The sequence below is a fragment of the Lutjanus erythropterus genome, chromosome 17 (genome assembly GCF_056507025.1).
Source record: "Lutjanus erythropterus isolate fLutEry1 chromosome 17, fLutEry1.hap2, whole genome shotgun sequence".
In the NCBI taxonomy this organism is placed as follows: domain Eukaryota; kingdom Metazoa; phylum Chordata; class Actinopteri; order Lutjaniformes; family Lutjanidae; genus Lutjanus; species Lutjanus erythropterus.
This window is the reverse complement of record NC_139333.1, coordinates 10,382,169-10,401,540: the sequence shown is the minus strand read 5'-3', so window position 1 is coordinate 10,401,540 and position 19,372 is coordinate 10,382,169. Positions and strand designations below refer to the sequence as shown.

The window sequence follows — 19,372 nt, the reverse complement described above, 5'->3', positions numbered from 1 at the left end:
GTATGATACATGTGTATTCTTTCATAGGGGGATAATTAAGAATGTATTAATGTGTCCTTTACTATTGTGGTGGGTTAAGGTGGAACTAATTTTAACCACTTAATAAAATAAATCTTAAAGCCATTTGTGTTTATAAATGGGTCCTAAATTCTATTTTTTCTCACAAATGAAAAAGACTGTGTAGTCAAATATTTAAAATTATTTTTAATATAAATCTATTAGTTTAACGGTGTTCTAGAAAATTGTTTCCTTATGAAAGCTTAAACTTTATTTTGAAAAGTTTTCAAAAGAAAGGAACTTACAATGACAGCATAAATATACAGTATAATTAATATTTTAAAAATCTACTGCGCTGGCAATTAAAAAAAAAAAAACTTAAAAGGAAAGAAGGAAAGAAAATAAGGCTATAACCTAACTCTCACTCCTCTCCCATGTCAAGTGTCTCCTATCCCACCTGCCGTGTCTTTGTCTTCCTCGGAGTCAGAGTCGTGGTCGGTCCTGCTGTATATCTCATCCTATTTGTTTGCAGCATGAATTCGACAGGTGGACAATTCTTACATATTGCGCCTTTATAGTATCAAAAGTAAAAGTACTATTTGTGTAAAATATATGGTATTATTAGATTGTTAATACTGATGGAGCAATGTATAAGTAACATTTTGGTGAGGTAGCTGCTCATGCTAATTCTAACTCCAAGCTAAAAGGAAGTTTAGTGCAGTGGTTCCCAACCTAGGGGTCTGGCACCGTCCAAAGAGTCAACAGATAAATCTGTTGGTTCATGGTAGATTAACAGGAGAGGAGAGAATAAAAAACAAAGGTAATGCTCACTATGTAAAACGTAAATAAACCAGAATGCATGAACAAATAAAGAATGATTTTATTTAAGAATGTTTTCTCAACACACATTTTCAAAGAATTTAGGGAGTTTACCATCTACAATCCATAATATCATTAAAAGATTTGGAGAATTCAGAGAACTCTGCATGTAAGGAGCAACGCTGAAAACCAACACTTAATGCCTGTGACCTTTGAACCCCCCAGGCGGCACTGCATTAAAAACCAACAGGATCATACAAAGGATATTACTAACTGGGCTCAGGAACACTTCAGAAAACCATTGTCAGTAAACATAGTTTGTGGCTGCATCTACAGATGCAAGTTAAGACTCTACCATGCAAAGTGAAAACCAAATATCAACAACATCCAGAAATGCTGCAGACTTCTCTGGGCCTGAGCTCGTCTGAACTGGACCGATGGAAAAGTAGAAAAGTGTGCTGTGGTCCGACAAGTCCGCATTTCAGGTTGTTTTTTGGAGTGAGACCATCCAGATTGTTACCAGTGCTAACTTCAAAATCCAGCCTCCGTGATGAAGCCCCAGTGATGCTGAACGGTACATACAGGTTTACGAGGTGCCATCCAGACGTTGAGCACCTGAAGAATGAGAAAGAATTTCATTCTCAAGTCTGCAACAGGTAGTTTCCTCAATTCCCAAATGCTGACTGAGTAATGTTTAAAGAAACGGTGATGCAACACAGTGATAAACATGCCCCTCCCCCAACATTTTTGGAACATGTTGCAGGCATCAAATTAAGAATGACTATATATTTACAAAAAAGGATAAAGTTTATCAGTTTGAACATTAAATATATTGTCTTTGTACTGTATTCAATCAAATACAAGCTGAAAAGGACTTGCAAATCATTGCATTCTGTTTTTATTTAAGTTTTACACAACATCACAGCTTTTTTGGAATTGGGTTTGTAATTTGACCTCTCTGAGCCTCCAACAGTTATTCAGATGTCACCATAATGTGGGAATTTTAGTGAGGAACTGCTAACAACTCATTGTCAAGTCAAGTTAATTTTATTTAACAAAGAGCCAAATCAAAACAGAAGCTTTCTCGGGGAATGTTTCGTGTAGAGCAGGTCGAGACTTGATATTATTCACAGTCCCAACAGTTTCCCACCACTTGGCAACAGTGGCAAGAAAAGACTCCCTTGCACACTGAGGGAGCATCTAAAATGTGTCGCGGGGCCCCAACAAGACGCCGCTGCATTCAGAGGGGTCACAGGCCTAAAAGTTTGGAAACCATTGGATTCATCTTCGGCAATGTGTTGTATTTAGAACGGCTTATAGTGACCTGTAACTACAACAACACTAAAAGTATAAAGTTCATTTTATAGCTGTGTAGGGTGTTAAGTGCATGCAGACATTACAGCGTATTGAATATAGTGTAAAGTCTATGTTCCAGGTCTATCTTATCTATTTAGGCTACTGTCTGTAAGTGACCCAGTGCATCCAAGTAAAGAAATGATGGTGAGGAATAAAGCGCATGTCTTGATCCCTCCCTTGATCTGACTCCACTGATTGGTCAACCTCAAACAGTTGAGGTCATGTTTTGAACCTTATCTTTTTTTTTAGGACTGCATTACCTGGCCTGATGCCATCTGAAGACGGTGCCAGGGAGGTGTCAAAGAAATTGCTCGGGGCAGGGATTGTATTGATAGGGCTGATCTTACAACACGCTTCACCTTTGATGTTTTATGACCCGTGATGCAATTCAGGTTCAGTGTGCCAGCTGCTGGTGGCGATTATAAATAACCACAACACCTAGCGCCGCCCTTGACTTAGTCCACACGCTGGGTCAGGTGTAGGTGCTGGAGGCGCAGAGCTAGACCGTTGCAGTGAGAATCCTCTAGTCTCCAACAAGCAACAATGGGAACAGAGAAAATGGAAATGGAAGAGACTGATTCTACTCTGATGGAGAAGGGCAAGAAGCCCCCTGCGCCCAGACCTCCCAACAAGTTCGAGACACTGATCCAGCCCTGCCTGGCCGAGATAGTGGGGACCATGTTCTTCGTCTTCATCGGCTGTGTGTCTGTCATCGAGAACGTGCCAGCAGCTGGACGGCTGCAGCCAGCCTTGGTGCATGGACTGGCTGTGGCAATTATGGTGGCGGTCATGGATAACATCAGGTAATATGTGTGAAGAATAGAATAAAATAGAATCAGATGCTCACTGAATTTCCAAGCATTTGTGTGCAATATGTGTAATTTTTGCAACATAATCATATATTTTGAGGAGAATTGGTGTCTGGCAGTTTCCCACCTGATCTCAACTTTTCTCTGCTGCTTCTTTTCCTCCAGTGGCTCCCATTTCAACCCTCCCTTCACTATTGCCATCTACCTGTGTGGAGGCATGGAGCTGATGATGGTGGGACCCTACCTCGCCAGCCAGCTGATTGGAGGAGTGCTTGGAGCTGGAATGTCCAAGGTCGGGTGAAAGTCAGCTGCACAATATCATGAAAGGATGCACTTGCCTCTTTTGGGCATAAAAGCTAATTCAAAATCTTTGCTAATCAATTTCACAGATGATGGTCCCTGCAGAACGTTACTACAATGCCACAGGAGCGGCGTTTGATATCCTCAAGTCTGAGAGCCAGCTGTCTGGAGCCATCTTTGGGGAGGTGGCCATGACCTGCCTGGTCACCATGGTGGTGCTGCTGGTGGCGGTCAACAAAAAGACAAAAACCCCGCTGGCTCCCTTCCTCGTGGGCTGCACCGTCATCATTAACATCCTGGCAGGGTGAGATAAAACAGGGCGATGGCCATAATGTTTATTGAGCCTGCGCTGTGTTAAACGTTTATTTAAAAGTAACCTGTCAGCAGTTGCTACTCTCACTTCTCAGTTTTACAGTGTGTTTAGTATCTCACTGATAATAACTGACTTTTAATTTAAAGTAAAAAAAAAGTTTCAAAGTAAAGTTTCCCAAAGTAAAATATTGACAAAAAATACTGATTTATCCCTGATATAAACGTTTGAAGATTATTTAATGTTCTTTTGTGCATGTTTTTGTAGGACAGCAGCTAAAAATATAAAGAATTAAGGTGTGTCTCCTGAAAAAATGTGTTTTTTAATTTATATTTTGATTAATTTTTATTTGAAAAACACTGGTTACCTTAATTATTAAATTAATTCAGTCTTTTTGCAAATTTCTTACAATATTTGATTATTTCAATATAAGATTACTTCAAAATTATTTGAAAATTGTTATTCATTTAATCAGACCTACACCAAAATCAATTAACTAATAGTTTAATCTACACAGACAGTGGAGGAAATATTTCAGATCCAAGCTGATATAGCAAAATTAATTTTGTTTTTATTTGCTCTTATAATTTATAGGATATATAATGATTTCTTTTTTTTTTTTAATATATCTGATTTCTGAAACACCAGAATTTTGATCAAATGGTTTAATCAAATATTAAAAAATTAAGAAAATATAAAAAGATTTTTTAAATAACCACATTTTAATATAATTTAAAATAATTTAAAATAAAATAAAATAATTTCATATAAATGGACAATTAAATTCAATTATTTAAAAATAATATGATTTCAAAACTCATTATTGAATTAATTACTTCCAAATCAATTAAACAATACTTTAATCTGCACTGATACGAAACGGAAGAAATAGATTTAAAATGTAAATTGTTGGAGCAAAGAAAATTCAATTTTCATTTCTATTGTCAATATATTGCGATTCTCAATTAAAAATAATAGTCTGATTCAAATGTGTATATTTCAATATGAAAATAATTCTAAATAACCAGATTATGATGAAGTTCACAATGACAATTTAACTTCATAAAGTTAAAGATTAAAGATTTTTAAAAAATCACATTAATAATGAAACATTTTTCTGAACTTTTCTTTTTTGTTGCAGGGGTGATGTATCAGGAACGTGTCTGAACCCTGCCAGGGCCTTTGGTCCCGCTGTGATGGCCAACTACTGGACCTACCACTGGGTTTACTGGGTGGGGCCGATAGGAGGAGGTCTGGTGGCCGCTGTTCTGCTCAGGTGAGAGGAGCCTAATATGATTGGATGTTTGAATTAATAAATTAATAAAATGACATGCGTGATAACAGCAGGATCACAATGTTCTTCTGTTCTTCTGTTCCAGGCTCATTCTCGGCGACGATAAGTTACGAATCGTTATGAAATCATAACAGCCTCTATTGTGTGCTTATTGCCATGTAGACGGTAATAAAACTGTAAACAAAGTCTGTCTCATGTGTCATATAACTGACTCATGTCATGGTGACATGCAGTCACATGTGCTTTCTTTCTTTTTTTTCTTCCATGTCAAACGGTCACTGTGGATTCTTCTGTATGAAATAAAGATTTTAAACATATTGATGATCTCTTCGTTTATTCCTCTGCAATAACAAAGTTAAAAAAAAAAGTAAACACTGTTATTTGTGTTTGTATGAATGAAGTGAAAACACATCTCAGGAGACAATAAACAAAGACACAGTAGAGTCAGTTTTGAGCGGCATGCACTTTATTATTTTATTTGTCACCACTAGTTCACATGGAGTGACAGACCGCGCGCCACACTTTGCGCATCTCAGCGGTATCTCTCGGCGAGAGCCAGGGCCACTGCGGCCAGGAATTTATCCATGGCGACGTGGGCCTCAGGGGTGAAATCTTTGGGAAACATGGTGGCGATCACCACGAGCATGCAGTGGGCCAGGAGCTGTGGATGACAGAGGAAATATATGGTTTAGATTGTCATATAATCTTGATATTAATTCAGTTGCACTTGAGAAAACATGTTAAGTAAGTTTAATATAAGTTTAATAAGTTCATAAGTTTATTTACTGAGTCGATTGAAATCTGCGCTGTACATTAATTCAACGCATATTTTCAGGTCGAAAGACTTCAAGTGAGAAGAATTCATTTTTATAAGTTCTGGAGTGATCTAAAAGAAAATACTAGAAATTTTAATCTAAATTAATTCATGAAATTTGTATATTTGCAGCAAATTAATCATTAAAGATTATTTGATTCCACTTAATTCCTGTATAGTTTTTTAAACTTCTGCTGCACAAATGCATAATTTATGTGTAAATCAAACTCTACTTGTGCGTAAAAGTACGCACGAGTCATGCTGGTGAGAGCAGATTCTAATTTATAACGTTAAAGTCACGTAATTTCAGCGCAAAGCCTAGCTCACAATATCATAATGTAGGCGACAGGATGTCGGTGAGCCCTGCCTCACCTTGAAGTTGGCGGGGTCAACTCTCAGCTGGAAGGCGTGCTGCTCACTGAGCTCCAGCAGGCCGGCAGTCAGGTTGTCAATCTTGGACACAGCCAGAGCTACTCCTGTCATCACTTTCTTTCCATGGGCCTTCACGGGGGCAGAGCCGGCGCTCAGGTCGGGCCAGTGGGAGAAGTAGGTCTTAGATTGAGGATAAACCCACAGCAACCTGAGCAAATGGAGGTAGAGACAAGATTAAATGTTCAAACTTGATATAAAAACCGGCTCCAGTGGCGCAATCGGTCAGCGCGCGGTACTTATAGACAGTAACCTGCAGAGTGATGCCGAGGTTGTGAGTTCGAGCCTCACCTGGAGCAAATAACATATTTTGATCGTTGATGACACTTTCTGATTGTCCTCTAAATGTTAATGGTCAAAAAATTCATTTGTTGCCCCAGTAAACAGCTTAAACAGCTAAGTAACTGAAAGTAAAACAAATCTGACTAATATGAAAACAATATTCACTATTTTGTTTGTCTGTTTTTTGCTTATACTATTTTTTGTACTTTTTCCTTGTCTTCATATCCGTACTGTTCGAGATTTCTCTGTCCTTTTTTTTTATTTAATAAGAAAATCACAAATTAATCATTAAATAAAAATGACAAAAATTCCCAGCGTCTCGTTGTTATACCTGGTCTTCTTAAATCAATCAAATCGCTGATATAAAAAAGATACATATTCACATATATACAAACATACATCTAGAAATCTGTGGTAGAAATTAAGTAATAGCGTCTCATAAAGAAACCTCTGACATCAACTTAAAACGTAGTTAACCGTGACACTTACCTGCCCAGAGCGTTAGCACCGATTTCATCTGCCGACTTGGAGATTTTGCTCCACAGGGCCTTGACGGAAGCCTTGTCTTTGTCAGTCAAACTCATGTCTGCTTGGTTCCACCAGAATCGGATGGTGATCTCAGGACCGTTTACACCTCTGCTTAAATCCGTTTGGCTCGAGAGTCACGCCCACGGGGGCCGGTGCCAAGCCACGTCCCCTTACTCATCTCGGACCCTTCCTACCCGCCTGATAGAGACTTCAAGTGGCCAGATGCCAACCGCGAGGGGTGCTATCAGCCACAAACATCTTCGATCTTAGTCCACGAAAACATGACCATAACGTGAGAGTACCTTCACGTGACGTTATGGTTTGTTAGGAAGGTCAGGGGGTGAAGCAGAGATCACCCTGAGGTGCAGGAGGGCATCTCAGGTCACAGGAGGCAACTGCAGACACTCTGCCACGCCAAGAGGGCTGCAGAGTAAATAACAACGTTTCGTTACACAGACGTTAAACAGTAAAATTTAATAACAACGTTTTGGTAAACATCCATTTACCAGGTTATATTTAATAACAGCATTTCGATAGACAGACGTTTATATTTACTAACAACTTTTTGGTACGTGGACTTTTATCAGTTATGTTGACCAACAACGTTTTGGTACACAGACCTTTGTCAGTTATATTTAATGACTTTTGGGACACAGACTCTTACTTGGTTATATTGAATAAAAACTCTTGTTTTACAGTGTGACGGACTCAATTTTTGAGGCACAAGTCAGAAAAAAGAATAGAAAGAAATAGGTTTTGATTCATGTTAGTAATGATTCTAAGTTAAATCGACATAATTAAGCCAAAACATGTTTTTTTGGGCGATTTTATTTAATTTTCTAAAACTACCACAACAGCAGCAGCAACAACAAAAAACAAACAAACAAACAAAAACACTTTATTCCACAAGCCAGAAAAATTATGGGTCATTTAAGGATAGCAGTAACGAAAAATCATACGCGCATTCCGCATTTTGATCAAAACGTTGAAACTGGTAATAAAAGTTAGACTCTCTGTCTTGTGCACACAGGAGCCGCGTGCACTCAACTAATCGTTTCCTATAAATAAAAAAATGCGCTCTTATTGCGCTGCAGCTGTGAAATCAACATAAGATTTATCAGTGATTGATTTTTTTTTAATTCGGCATTTTTGGCTCCGGGTATAAATTTATTTGCTATCAAGGGGAGGAAATGGCGCTCACGACCTTTATCATTGACCTCAAGTATTTTCTTAATCAAAACATATGTGAATTTTGGCAGCGGGTGTCTGGGTGGGGAGGGGGCGCTGCTGGAGATAACTCCATAACACCAGTGTGGCCCGGGAGATAACATTCTGGCATGAAACACTGCCCGACTGCTTGGCAAAGTGAATGACATTCAGTGACGCATACTTTTTTTTAAATAATTTATTTGAAACTAACTATATACTGTCCAAAACACTAGCTCACATACAAGTTTTCTTTTGGTGCCAATGAAATATTAGGGCTAACGCATGACTGAAACAATGCAGTCGAAACTTTAGATGGTATTGTATAGCCATTTTTGATTCTTAATGGTCACACAATACAACCTCAGTTATGGTGCAATACTTTTTTTTCCCTTTTTTTAAAAAAAAAAAGATAGAGACAGGACCCTCAAGAAACTAACAGTGTTTCAGTCTGGCCCCTATATTTGCAGCCTTCCATGGTTCAACTTGATTTCACAACAAGGAAACACATTGCTTTTTGCCAGCTGTCATAGAGGGATAAAATGCGTAATATTTCCTGCATAATAACGACACAGTAACAAAGTCAAAAGACGTCGTTAAGTAGTTTAGGATTCAGTTATCCTGCAGGTTAAATTGGGTTAAAGGAGCAGAACGAATACTGGAAAGATTCACAAAGAAAACATTTTGAAATTTTCATTTAATAATAAAATGTGTTAACTTGCATAGATGTACCCAAGTTTTTTTTTTTTTTAACAAATTGCCTCTTATAAACGTGTAATCTGCCTAATGAACTGCTTTCTGATATCACAACTATTTTAACTGTCGACTTTAATCTTTGGCACCTTTACAAATCTGTTGTACGACATCGAACCAAAACTTTCCAGAAAGTTCTGGTGGAGTCTGTAGTTTATCTCGGACGCTTCATCTTCAGCCTATCACAGCCGACCTCTCCTTCAGGGTGGTGAGCGTTTAAGAATTTAAATAGCAGGGGGGTCGAGCTGAATCACTATTCGGCATTTTCTACGAGCCTGAACACAAAATAAAGAGCAACCATGGTTGAGTGGACTGACCAGGAGCGCAGCGTCATCAACAGCATCTTCGCCAGCCTGAACTATGAAGACATCGGGCCAAAGTCCCTGTGCAGGTACGGAAAAAAAACAACAAACAAACAAACAAACAAACAAACAAAAACAGCGCACTTGGAACTCAAATGAATTGTTCCAGACTGAATCGTCGCCAAACTTACACGTCTCACTCTCCCCTGCAGGTGTCTGATCGTCTTCCCCTGGACTCAGAGGTATTTTGGGGCCTTCGGCAACCTCTACAACGCAGAGGCCATCAAGAGCAACCCGAACATCGCAGCCCATGGCATCACCGTGCTGCACGGTCTGGACAGGGCCGTGAAGAACATGGACAACATCAAGGCCACCTACGCCGAGCTGAGCGTGCTCCACTCTGAGAAGCTGCACGTCGACCCCGACAACTTCAAAGTAAAGTTTCAGCGAAATCGCTCACTTCATTGTCTCATTATCTCATATATAAGTTGGGATATAAAAATATATATATACACCAAAGAAAATGTCACTGCAACTTGTGTTGAACGCACGTAAATGACTTAATACATTTAAGACAGTATTTCATGATTTCTTTTCCGTCTTATAGCTGCTGTCTGACTGTCTGACCATCGAGATCGCCGCCAAGATGGGAAAGGACTTCACCCCAGACACGCAGGCAGCCTTCCAGAAGTTCCTGGCTGTGGTGGTGTCTGCCCTGGGACGGCAGTACCACTAAACCCAGAAGCAGTCTCCTCATCAGGCGACACGAAGGAGACCTCACGTCTGTTTGAGCGTGTCATGTGTCTCATCACTAAAGAAATAAAGGCACATTGAAGCAAAGATCATGTGTTATTACCGTTTTTTCATTTGTGCGTAATTACGCACAGCCACCGAGGTCTGGCACATATTACGCAAGGCACAATGGGGAAATAAACCCTGATAACAAATTAAAAATTGATATCATTTAAACAAAAGTATAACATATCATGAAAAAAGGCAAAAAATAAACAGTATTTTATTTTCTAACCACCAAAACAACGACAGTAAGGTAGAAAGGTTGGTAGAAATTCAACAGTACCACAGTGGTGTTAGTTTTGTTGTTGGAGTATCATTAATGTTTAATGGTAGACCGTCATTGCGCAATCTTATCTTAGCATACCCCCCCACCCCCCACCCCCCCCCAATTTTCAAAAACACTATTAAGTATATACATATATAAATTATATTTAACCTGTATAAATAAATGTATTATTTAATTAGTGTAGTAAGAGCGACATAATTAGATAAATTCATGCAAAGGTTTGGGCATCCCTGGTCAAAAGTTATGTTACTGTCAATAACTAAGCAAGTATACAGTTCTAAATTTTAAGATGACACATTTCTTCAATATTTTAATCAGGTTTTCTTTTTCATTTCTATCTTCTACAGCTTTATATTAATAACAATAATGAAAAAAGAAGAAGAAGAAGCCTCTGAAGGGCAGGACACCAGCATCACCACAGAAAGTGATGCATTTATGGTGAAACTGTTCCAAACGCTGGTTATGTTAAAATATGTTTTATTATATGACAAATATTTGAATTATAACTACTACAACTGAAAAAACACACAGCTATTTAACAACATTTCATCATTTAAATGCACTTTGAGGCCAACTGATCTTCTGGCACGTAGGGCAGCTTGCACTTGATTACTTCACTTAAAGGGCATCCAAGAGGGCACCGATGATAATGATGTGTTCAACATCATTATCGTCATTATGTAGATTCTGTAATGAAGAAAAGGAAGACCATGCATTTGTTTCTATCCATGTTGTGTGGACCAGTATACAAAACTGACTTTAAATGTACATCTTTAAATATTATTTTGGTGTTCTGGATAAAAAATGTTCCCAGTTAATAAATATAATTATTCTGTTAGGAGGAAAAAAAAAATTAAAGTTTAATCAACAACAAATAATTTCCTAAAAATACATTGCAAAGACAAATTCTTTGGGAGTAGCACAACAACTGCTCTAGTGAAGAGTGGGACAATACAAAACTCTAAATACACTATAGTTTCTGATTGTTCTGGTACTCTAAATTTAATTATTTTAATTACTGAAGGAATCATATTAATTTTATTTAGTCTGTTTTATTTTCATTTGTCTTTCTCCTGTTTTGTCTAATTGTTCCCCCCCTCTTTTATGAGGTTATATTGTCATGTCTTCATATTATCTTTACATTGTGTATTGTATACTACATTCATTGAATTAAAAAAAAGTTTTATCTACCACAGGGGCACCCAAGTTCACCAGTAGATATAATAAATGTTGCCTCTGCTATCTAGTAAGCAAATCTTTGGAAAATTCACTGTAATAAAAAGCAGGCTACACACACAAGATAAATATTTACACTATAAATTATTAAACGGATAGGCCCAATAATGTCTTATAAGGTATACGGCGCCTCTTTTAAGAAGGTTTTTGTTGTCAGCTGAAGACAAAGTGCTACACGGTCTTGACGTCTTGTTTTTCCGTGTGACGCTTGAACTCATCACGCACGCGGACTCTATCTCAGACTGCAGTTCAAACTGATAAGAACGATGCGCCAGTTTGAACTCAAAGAAACTCAAAGTTACATGAGGACAGAGAAACTCTCACAGCCACACATGAGAACATTTCCGCACTATTACGTGTTAATAATTGTTATTAAAAGCAATAAAAAAAAAAAAAAAAAAAAAACATAATTCAAAAACTTAACAGCAAAAGTTATTTATTTTGTCTTGTAACCATTTTTTCTGACACTATCAGAAATACAGGTTTGATTTTTTAAAATATCAGTTTAAGGTCAGAAAAACTGGCACACTTATTGGCTACAGCTGATATAATGAACCACCTCGGCTGTGACGCGTTGGCTCCGCCCATTCAAAGTCAGCTGCCATAGGTCCTGCATGAGAGTTTCTCTTTTTTTAATTCAAATTCACCACATCACTCAGATAAGGCTGGGTAGCAGTGCAGCTGCTTGTTGAATCCAGCAGGGGGCGCCACTGGCCTGTGTTAGGAAAGTGACAGAAGTCTCAGCTCTTCCTTGTAAGCTTCATTAATGTGTGCCAGAATCTAAATAACGTAGGCCAACTAGAACATGACTTTGTTTTTTATTTTATTGGTGTCTGTGGTTTCTAAACTTCTTGTTATAATGCAATAATTCTTTTATTATATTACCTGACAGTGGTTTACTTTTGGGAAACAAGACAAACAAGTATATTATATATAAGTATATAAGGGTATCTCATTCACTGTATATATTCAGCACCACAGACAGCTCCACATTCAATTTTGAGTTACTATGGCACCAAATTAAATTTTAATTTATTTAACAAAAGTCTTCCAGGATTGCTGTTTCTGGTTACTTTCAGCACCAGAGACAGCTCAGTATAACTTTATTTCAGCACCAGACAGCTCCCTGTTTAGTACTTAAAAGGCCTTAAATTTCTGATTGTTTTCATAATGCTGAAGAGAAGAAAGCATGTTTCAAAGAACAGACATAATCAAAAACAATTGGAGCAGAGTTGAGTAAAAAAAAAATACTGGAACTGAAAGATAACGTGTGTGAACCCTAAAAATCTACACAAAACATTAAACAATGTGCCTGCTGACCCAGTTCAATCATTTCACTTGGAACAAAGGTGAATATTATGATCCTATAAAAAGCATGTAGCACATAAGAAACTATGATTTCCTTCTTTATAGTGGCTTCTTCGTTTACAGTCCAACCCATTAAATTATTTATATTAATCATTTTTTTTAAAAAATGACAAGGAAAAGCAGAAAATCAAATGAATTTTCGTTCAATCAAGCACCCCTAATCATCTAATCTTCTCAGCCTTACTTGTACATGTTGTTATGCAGCAAACAATAGTTTAATTCTTAACAACACATCATACTATTCTATAAGGTCTTCATTTGTTCTAATTTGTTTAATATACTTAATTTAAAATAGTAGTAGTAACTAAAGCTGTCAATAATTGTAGTGGACTAAAAAGCACGAAAAATATAAGTACAAGTATGAACGCACGAAAAGAAAGTAGTCAATTTAAGTACAAGTATGAAATAAAATCAGTTTAAACTTCTTGTGAGGTGCATTTTCACGCGTAACAGTTTTCTAAAAGATACTGCAAAAGCAGAGTCCCACTTTCTGTGTTTCAGTCTGCCATTGGTTTCCACTTATTCCAGTATGGTATTAAAATTAACTTGCGGGTCACATGTCACGTTATTTAAAGTTAGATTCCACACTACAGCAGTCACCTGTGTGTGTCATCATCATATAGTAATGATGTCAGCAATCAATCTATTAACTTATGGCATGCTTTCAAAATCATAAGATCATAATTTGTAATTAATGGGATAAAAGGAAATACAACAGGAAAGGTGATTATTGCACATTTTTATTACTACAAAACATTGCATTATAACAACCACACATAAATAAATACTTCATATCCTATGTCATCGTAAAAGGGTTCATATACTTCCTAACAACACGTGGCAGGGTCTCATCTGTATTTCTCGGCGAGCACGGCTGCGAAAGCTGACAGGTACTTGTCCATTGCTGCGTGTACAACCGGTGTGAAGTCATCGCCCATGTGACAGGCCAAGGTGACGAGCATACAGTGTGAAAAAAGCTGCAGAGAAAAGAGAAAGGAGAGGTTTGTTACTGATGAGTGACTGAATCGAGTTGGGCCTCCGTAAAAACTAATGAAAGCCTAAAAATGTGTCAGGATATCAGGGTTTGAGAGTGTTTTACGAGGGTTTTGCCTGCAAACAAAGCAGTTCGTACAATAAGTCATGCACCCTGGTTAGACCTCCAATCGTACATTACTTTTGAAGCACAGATAATAAGAGGTATTGCATAACAAAAGTCAGTGTGACAATCCTGTATATCTTCTATTGTCAATCTAAATGTAACTGATGTGAGCCTCACTGAACTGATGTCTCTGTGACGTATTTTTACCAGCACTGTAATGAAGAATAAAAGCAGTACTTTCTACACCTTATGGAGAGAATAGTAAGGACTATTTCATGGCTAAACTGAACCCATCTGGCAGGTAGCTCATAGTAAGTGACCCCTGCAAAGTACACAAGCTAGTTTTCAAACTGTATAAAATCTACTCTGCAAAGAAAATCTGCAGCCTAATGCAAAAATTTATCAGATGAATGTTGGCACTGTGTTTCCAAAAGACCAAAGATTATCTCTCAATCTCTTAAATTCACTTTATAATGTAATGTAACATTGTCAGACATGCTTTGTCAATGAGAGAAATATCAGTGATTATGATGTAAATAATATACTTATGGATAACAAATTAATTAGCTTGTAAATGTCCTGATCTAACATATATAGAAAACTATATGTACTACAGACTAGTATTTTGAAAACATCTATCTATGCTCTGCAGTCTAATGCAAATCTATCATATATCTATATATATGGGCAATATGTTGCATAAAAACCAGGGGTGGAAGTAACTAATTACAAATACTCAAATTACTGTAATTAAGTAGGTTTTTTGGGTATTTGTACTTTTATGAGTAGATTTTTGAGCCTGTACTTTTACTGGTACTTAAGTATTCATTATAAGATGTAATCCACTTAGTTACTTTTAAACTCACAGTTGAGTACTGACTACAATTTGAATCGACATCCAAACCTTTCATCTGCATTTTAGTAGCCAATCAGGTGATCTGATCACAAGTTTAGTTTGATTAGTTGTTTGGTCCATAAAATGTCAGAAAATATTGATCAGTGTTTCACAACTCAAAGATATTCAGTTTGCTGTCAGAAAATCGATCAGTTGCTATTAAGAATTTAACCAATTTAAAATCTATTCATGGATATTTATATTATATTTTGACATTGTTTTGTCTGGTGGAGCCGGTTGTTGTTGTAAAATTGGACTTTAAATTAGGAAAAAATGACCAAAAGACAGAAAAAAAAGGAAAAATGGGGAAAAAACATTTTACATCTTAAAAATTATTCATGATTAATTGATTGTTAGTGTTTTCAATATCGGTTCAGGGAAACGCGCAAAAACTGTAACCCTAGTTGAAAGAGGTGACAGTGAGGTCAAAGGTTAAAACTAACTAAGTAGTTTTTGAGACGAATACTTTGTACTTCTCCTCAAGTATTTCTTCCAACACCAGTACTTTTACTTGTAGTTGAGTAATAGAGTATGGATTTTCAGTACTCTTTCCACCACTGATAAAAACTGGCAGCATGTGTTAATATTCATGAGCTGCTGGGGGGAAATAAGACATGTTGGTTTTGACGCTGAAAGCCACTGGTTCCCGACCATCACTAGAGGTCGCCAAAACTTCACAGGGGGCATCACAAGGCCTTCTTGGTTATTAAAGGGTGTAAGAAAACTTTCTAAAAACACATACAGTGTGTCTGTATCTCAGCATATAGAAGAAAAAAACTGACATTTCAAAAGTTTAGATTATTATTTAACATATATTGTACAAATCAGACAGGGTAAAGGCACTTTGGGGACCTGAGCTGAACAGAACCTTCACTGTCTGTGAAACAGCCTCGCTCTGCTTTGGAAAAGTACACACCAAAGAGCTAACAGGACAATGGCCAAGCGTCAGGGACAAGAAAACACTGAATGTGTCAAAAAAAAAAAAAAAGAAGCTTATTTAATATGTTTGATTATTAAAAGATAAAAGATACATAATACAGACAGAGCATTGCGTTAAAGCTTCCTAAAAAATCTCAGGAAAACCCGCGTCTGATGCTGCATTGACAGGATGTAATCTGCTCAAACTTTATCCGCATCACCCGTTTTACACAAATGTCCTGCAGTTATTGTGTTCACTATTTGGGTTAATTGTACAGTTTATCAATTCTTCTGTACTGATAGTGTTAGGCAGTGAATATAATATGAAATATCCATAAAATATGTCACTTAGTTGGGGTTTGTCGGTTTACTAAATGATAGAAAATGGATCCTTTAAGGACAAAAGGTTGGGAACAGCTGTAAACTGCTGCTGCTGTCAGTGGAGTTTGATCTGATATGGACTTGACACATGTCGTTTTCACACCGCTGAAAACTCAGCACCGTGCTGCGATTAAGAACATTTCAGCAGAAATGAAATGAGTTATTATCAGTATGATCCATCAGTAGAGCCGGGGCACCTTGAAGTTGCTGGGGTCTATCCGGAGCTGATAGGCGTGAAAGGTCTGCAGGGGACCGAGGCTGACGGCCAGCTGGCTGATGTCTTTGGCTCCCTCTGCGATGGCCAGAACAATCTTCTTCCCGTGAGAGAGCAGGTGAGAGGAGCGAGGACTGATGTCGAGATGGGAAAAATATGTCTTGGTACCTGGAAAAGTCGCAAACATCCTGTGGAAGAATTGGAGAAAAAAAAATGACGTTGGATTCAGGATCAGGATCAGTCATCAGTGCTGGGTTAAGTACAAATCTGAGGTACTTGTATTTAACTTGAGTATTTCCATGTTACGCAGATTTAGTTATTTTTCATATTACAATTTTCTATACCCTTCCTAACCACTGAAAATCATGTATCTTTGAATTTGATGATTTTTAATGAGAATTTTTCAGATTAATTTCCTGTCTGGGCTAATTAAATCCTCCTGTTAAAAAAAAAAAGCTTTAACGTAAAAAAGTTAGTGTCCTGCTTGCCTTAAATTTTTAAGTTGACTTAATTTGAAGAGTCAAGTTGAGGCAATTTTGTAAAAACAAGTCAAATAAAGTCTTGATATTAACTTAGCTGTACTTGAGAAAACATCTTCACTAAGCTCAAGATATAAAGTTGAACCAACAACAATTCAAAGTTTATTAAAACACAAATGAACATAAATAAAATGTGTATATCTGGTTTACACTAATGAGAAAAGGTTAGTTGATTCCTCTATGAGCAGTAAAATGCATTGTCACATTTTTTTGACCACAAGTTTTATTTATTCATAAATGTTTCTTTTTTACACTTTCATCCCACACCACTGATCATTAAAGGGACATTTCACCCCAAAATAAAAACTCAAACAAACATAGTTTTGTTGTGATTTGCAGAGTTTTGAAAACGCATGTGTGATGCACGTGTCATATTTTATCAAAAAAAAAGGTTTGATGATATTTAATATTTGGGGATATCATCTTGGATTTTTAGAAACACTGATCAACACTTTCTGTCATTTTATGAACCAGACAACTAATCAGTTGGTAGAAAAATTATCACCAGATTGATCAGTAGTTGAAAAATAGGTCCAAATGTGTGAAAACAGATGGAGCGCACAGAGGTATGTCTGTGTGCTGCCTGTGTTTTTACATGTTTGGACCCATTTGTTAACTGACAAGATTGTGACAGGATCATTTTTTTGGATACTTTATGGACTAAACAATTAATCGATTAATGGGAAAATTATTGCCAGATTGATCATTAGTTGAAAAATAGATCCAAACATGTAAAAACAGGCGGAGTGCACAGGCAGACATCTGTCCGCTTCACCTGCTTTCTTTTTGTATATAATCATTTTATATTTTGTTTTAAGACCTTGCAAGAAACACAATACAGTGCAATTCAATATAACACCATCCTCAACTGGATTGGCAAAATATTGTTATTAGAAACTAAATAAAATCCGATATCAGTATAGATATTTTTATTTATATAGTCGTATATAAAATCAAAATGACATCAGGGCATTGAAACAGTAAATTTTAACTGGTATTTTTATTGTTCTAAATAATTATATTAAAACAACAACAACAACAACAACAAAAAGAACAACAAAGTTTAAATAGGAAAAAAATAAATAAAATATACATAAAACCCAGTCAACATGTACTCCAATATAGCTCTGCTAGACCGATATCTGATCAGTAATATCGGCCAACTGACTGATGGTAATTTACATACCATTTTATCATATAGAATATTATAATAAATATATAATAAAACCATTTCTTTATAGCCATCACGTCTAAGGTTATAAATGTCAATAATGTATTGTATTGATAAAGGTTAAAACAAACAAACAAACAAACAAACAAACAAACAAACAGATAATCTTTATTAAGATGTGCTGATTAAGTCACAGGAGCCTTCATCTTCATCTCTGAAGTTATAATAATACTTGTCTGTTTTTTTCAACTATGATGGAGCAAAGATGAAGTTTTAACCTTTATAAACACACATTCAAGATTTTCCGGAGGAGTAACATTTGGTTTCAAATACACAGAGTAACACATACATATATTAGTTGAGTTATTCATTTACTGGAAATGTGTTGTGAACCTACCTAAGGAGCGCATCGGACCCAATATCTTCTGCCACAGGAGTCAGTTTCCCCCATACTTCTGCTATGAGGTCTTTCTCCCTCTTTGAGAGCATCGCAGCCACAAAACAAGACGACTTTTACAGCGGAGCAGTTTCTCAACAGCCGACAAGTTTGTGCGTAAAAGGCATTAATCAACTATCCTTGTTACTACATTTTTCGTACATTTTGACCAGAACGCAGAGACGGATGGTGAGTGAAGAGATTAAAGAACAATTCTTTCCCTACGTGAGGAAGAAAACGAGGTTTAAGAGTAAAGGGTTTCCGCGTCTGCGTTGTTTCTCTCGTCCGTCTTATCGGACTGCAGCCAGTGCAGGGTGGAGACTCCCACCGCCGCGATATCTGCTCCTCTACGTGCGTCACACTTCATATTTCTACCATAACACGAACGTGGAGCTGCTGAGGGGTTTTCTTCTCCTGCTGCTCCTTTAGGTGCCACATCTTATTGTTTCTGAGGGGGTGTGAGCAGGTTTTATATTAAACAAAGTTTCCTAAAACTTGCTAATTACTAATGGCTCCACCTCTTAAAACATTATTTACGTTTCTTGTCTTATTTTACCTCAGTAATTACGTGTGTTAAGACGTACTTAATAATTTACTTAACTTATTGACTTATAGTAGCAATACATAAATGGTTAAATAGCTCAAATTAGGCCTAACTGCTAAATGGTTGAAATTGTGTCAAAGTAGATAAAAAAAAAGTTGAAACAGTTATTGTATTGGTGAGAAAAAGCTAAAACTAGTGGATAAATGACTACAGATGAAAATTAGCTTATAGCTAACTCTGGTGCAGCTAAGTAGCTGTGCACTGTCCTTGTTAAATAAATAAATAAATAAA

At 36.9% G+C, this 19,372-nt stretch overlaps 5 protein-coding genes and 1 non-coding gene across 7 annotated transcripts in view; 4 read left to right on the top strand and 2 right to left on the bottom strand.

Moving 5' to 3' along the window:
* Positions 1 to 2,503: 2,503 nt before the first annotated feature.
* Positions 2,504 to 5,548, top strand: aqp8a.2 (aquaporin 8a, tandem duplicate 2). Its single transcript, XM_084741726.1, has 5 exons — positions 2,504 to 2,975; positions 3,147 to 3,273; positions 3,371 to 3,585; positions 4,733 to 4,867; positions 4,971 to 5,548. Exons 1-5 carry the CDS (start codon positions 2,716 to 2,718, stop codon positions 5,014 to 5,016), a joined length of 783 nt encoding a protein of 260 aa, XP_084597852.1. The 5' UTR covers positions 2,504 to 2,715; the 3' UTR covers positions 5,017 to 5,548.
* hbae5 (hemoglobin, alpha embryonic 5) lies at positions 5,330 to 7,058 on the bottom strand. Its single transcript, XM_084741729.1, has 3 exons — positions 6,900 to 7,058; positions 6,072 to 6,279; positions 5,330 to 5,546 (listed from the first exon to the last, which is right to left on the bottom strand). Exons 1-3 carry the CDS (start codon positions 6,992 to 6,994, stop codon positions 5,418 to 5,420), a joined length of 432 nt encoding a protein of 143 aa, XP_084597855.1. The 5' UTR covers positions 6,995 to 7,058; the 3' UTR covers positions 5,330 to 5,417.
* trnai-uau (transfer RNA isoleucine (anticodon UAU)) lies at positions 6,335 to 6,427 on the top strand. The gene is given in 2 exon segments: positions 6,335 to 6,372; positions 6,392 to 6,427. It is a non-coding gene; the product is annotated as a tRNA-Ile (tRNA).
* Positions 7,059 to 9,129: 2,071 nt separating the features above from the next.
* LOC146311741 (hemoglobin subunit beta-1-like) lies at positions 9,130 to 10,039 on the top strand. Its single transcript, XM_084741728.1, has 3 exons — positions 9,130 to 9,288; positions 9,412 to 9,634; positions 9,807 to 10,039. The coding sequence occupies exons 1-3, from the start codon at positions 9,197 to 9,199 to the stop codon at positions 9,933 to 9,935; spliced, it is 444 nt and encodes a 147-aa protein (XP_084597854.1). The 5' UTR covers positions 9,130 to 9,196; the 3' UTR covers positions 9,936 to 10,039.
* A 3,569-nt stretch (positions 10,040 to 13,608) lies between these two features.
* hbae4 (hemoglobin alpha embryonic-4) lies at positions 13,609 to 18,723 on the bottom strand. Its single transcript, XM_084740069.1, has 3 exons — positions 18,499 to 18,723; positions 16,375 to 16,579; positions 13,609 to 13,861 (listed from the first exon to the last, which is right to left on the bottom strand). The coding sequence occupies exons 1-3, from the start codon at positions 18,588 to 18,590 to the stop codon at positions 13,733 to 13,735; spliced, it is 426 nt and encodes a 141-aa protein (XP_084596195.1). The 5' UTR covers positions 18,591 to 18,723; the 3' UTR covers positions 13,609 to 13,732.
* The window catches only part of rhbdf1b (rhomboid 5 homolog 1b (Drosophila)), a 62,384-nt gene continuing 59,534 nt past the window's right edge, over positions 16,523 to 19,372 (top strand). The window contains exon 1 of one of the 2 annotated variants that reach the window (XM_084740061.1): positions 16,523 to 16,663. The gene's annotated coding sequence lies outside the window, so the exon portion shown is untranslated. Of the gene's footprint in view, positions 16,664 to 18,859; positions 18,967 to 19,372 lie in introns of those variants that run through there. The other variant, XM_084740063.1, reaches the window with a different exon arrangement.

What these genes read in the sequence shown, in the direction of transcription:
- aqp8a.2 (XM_084741726.1), top strand. Translation starts at nt 2,716, where the DNA reads ATGGGAACAGAGAAAATGGAAATGGAAGAGACTGATTCTACTCTGATG. An exon ending in TTGGAGCTGGAATGTCCAAG is followed by an intron (nt 3,274 to 3,370) that starts GTCGGGTGAAAG and finishes TCAATTTCACAG; the next exon opens with ATGATGGTCCCTGCAGAACG. An exon ending in ATCATTAACATCCTGGCAGG is followed by an intron (nt 3,586 to 4,732) that starts GTGAGATAAAAC and finishes TTTTTGTTGCAG; the next exon opens with GGGTGATGTATCAGGAACGT.
- hbae5 (XM_084741729.1), bottom strand. Translation starts at nt 6,994, where the DNA reads ATGAGTTTGACTGACAAAGACAAGGCTTCCGTCAAGGCCCTGTGGAGC. An exon ending in GGTGCTAACGCTCTGGGCAG is followed by an intron (nt 6,280 to 6,899) that starts GTAAGTGTCACG and finishes CCATTTGCTCAG; the next exon opens with GTTGCTGTGGGTTTATCCTC. An exon ending in TTGACCCCGCCAACTTCAAG is followed by an intron (nt 5,547 to 6,071) that starts GTGAGGCAGGGC and finishes TGTCATCCACAG; the next exon opens with CTCCTGGCCCACTGCATGCT.
- LOC146311741 (XM_084741728.1), top strand. Translation starts at nt 9,197, where the DNA reads ATGGTTGAGTGGACTGACCAGGAGCGCAGCGTCATCAACAGCATCTTC. An exon ending in GGGCCAAAGTCCCTGTGCAG is followed by an intron (nt 9,289 to 9,411) that starts GTACGGAAAAAA and finishes TCTCCCCTGCAG; the next exon opens with GTGTCTGATCGTCTTCCCCT. An exon ending in TCGACCCCGACAACTTCAAA is followed by an intron (nt 9,635 to 9,806) that starts GTAAAGTTTCAG and finishes TCCGTCTTATAG; the next exon opens with CTGCTGTCTGACTGTCTGAC.
- hbae4 (XM_084740069.1), bottom strand. Translation starts at nt 18,590, where the DNA reads ATGCTCTCAAAGAGGGAGAAAGACCTCATAGCAGAAGTATGGGGGAAA. An exon ending in GGGTCCGATGCGCTCCTTAG is followed by an intron (nt 16,580 to 18,498) that starts GTAGGTTCACAA and finishes ATTCTTCCACAG; the next exon opens with GATGTTTGCGACTTTTCCAG. An exon ending in TAGACCCCAGCAACTTCAAG is followed by an intron (nt 13,862 to 16,374) that starts GTGCCCCGGCTC and finishes TTTTCTCTGCAG; the next exon opens with CTTTTTTCACACTGTATGCT.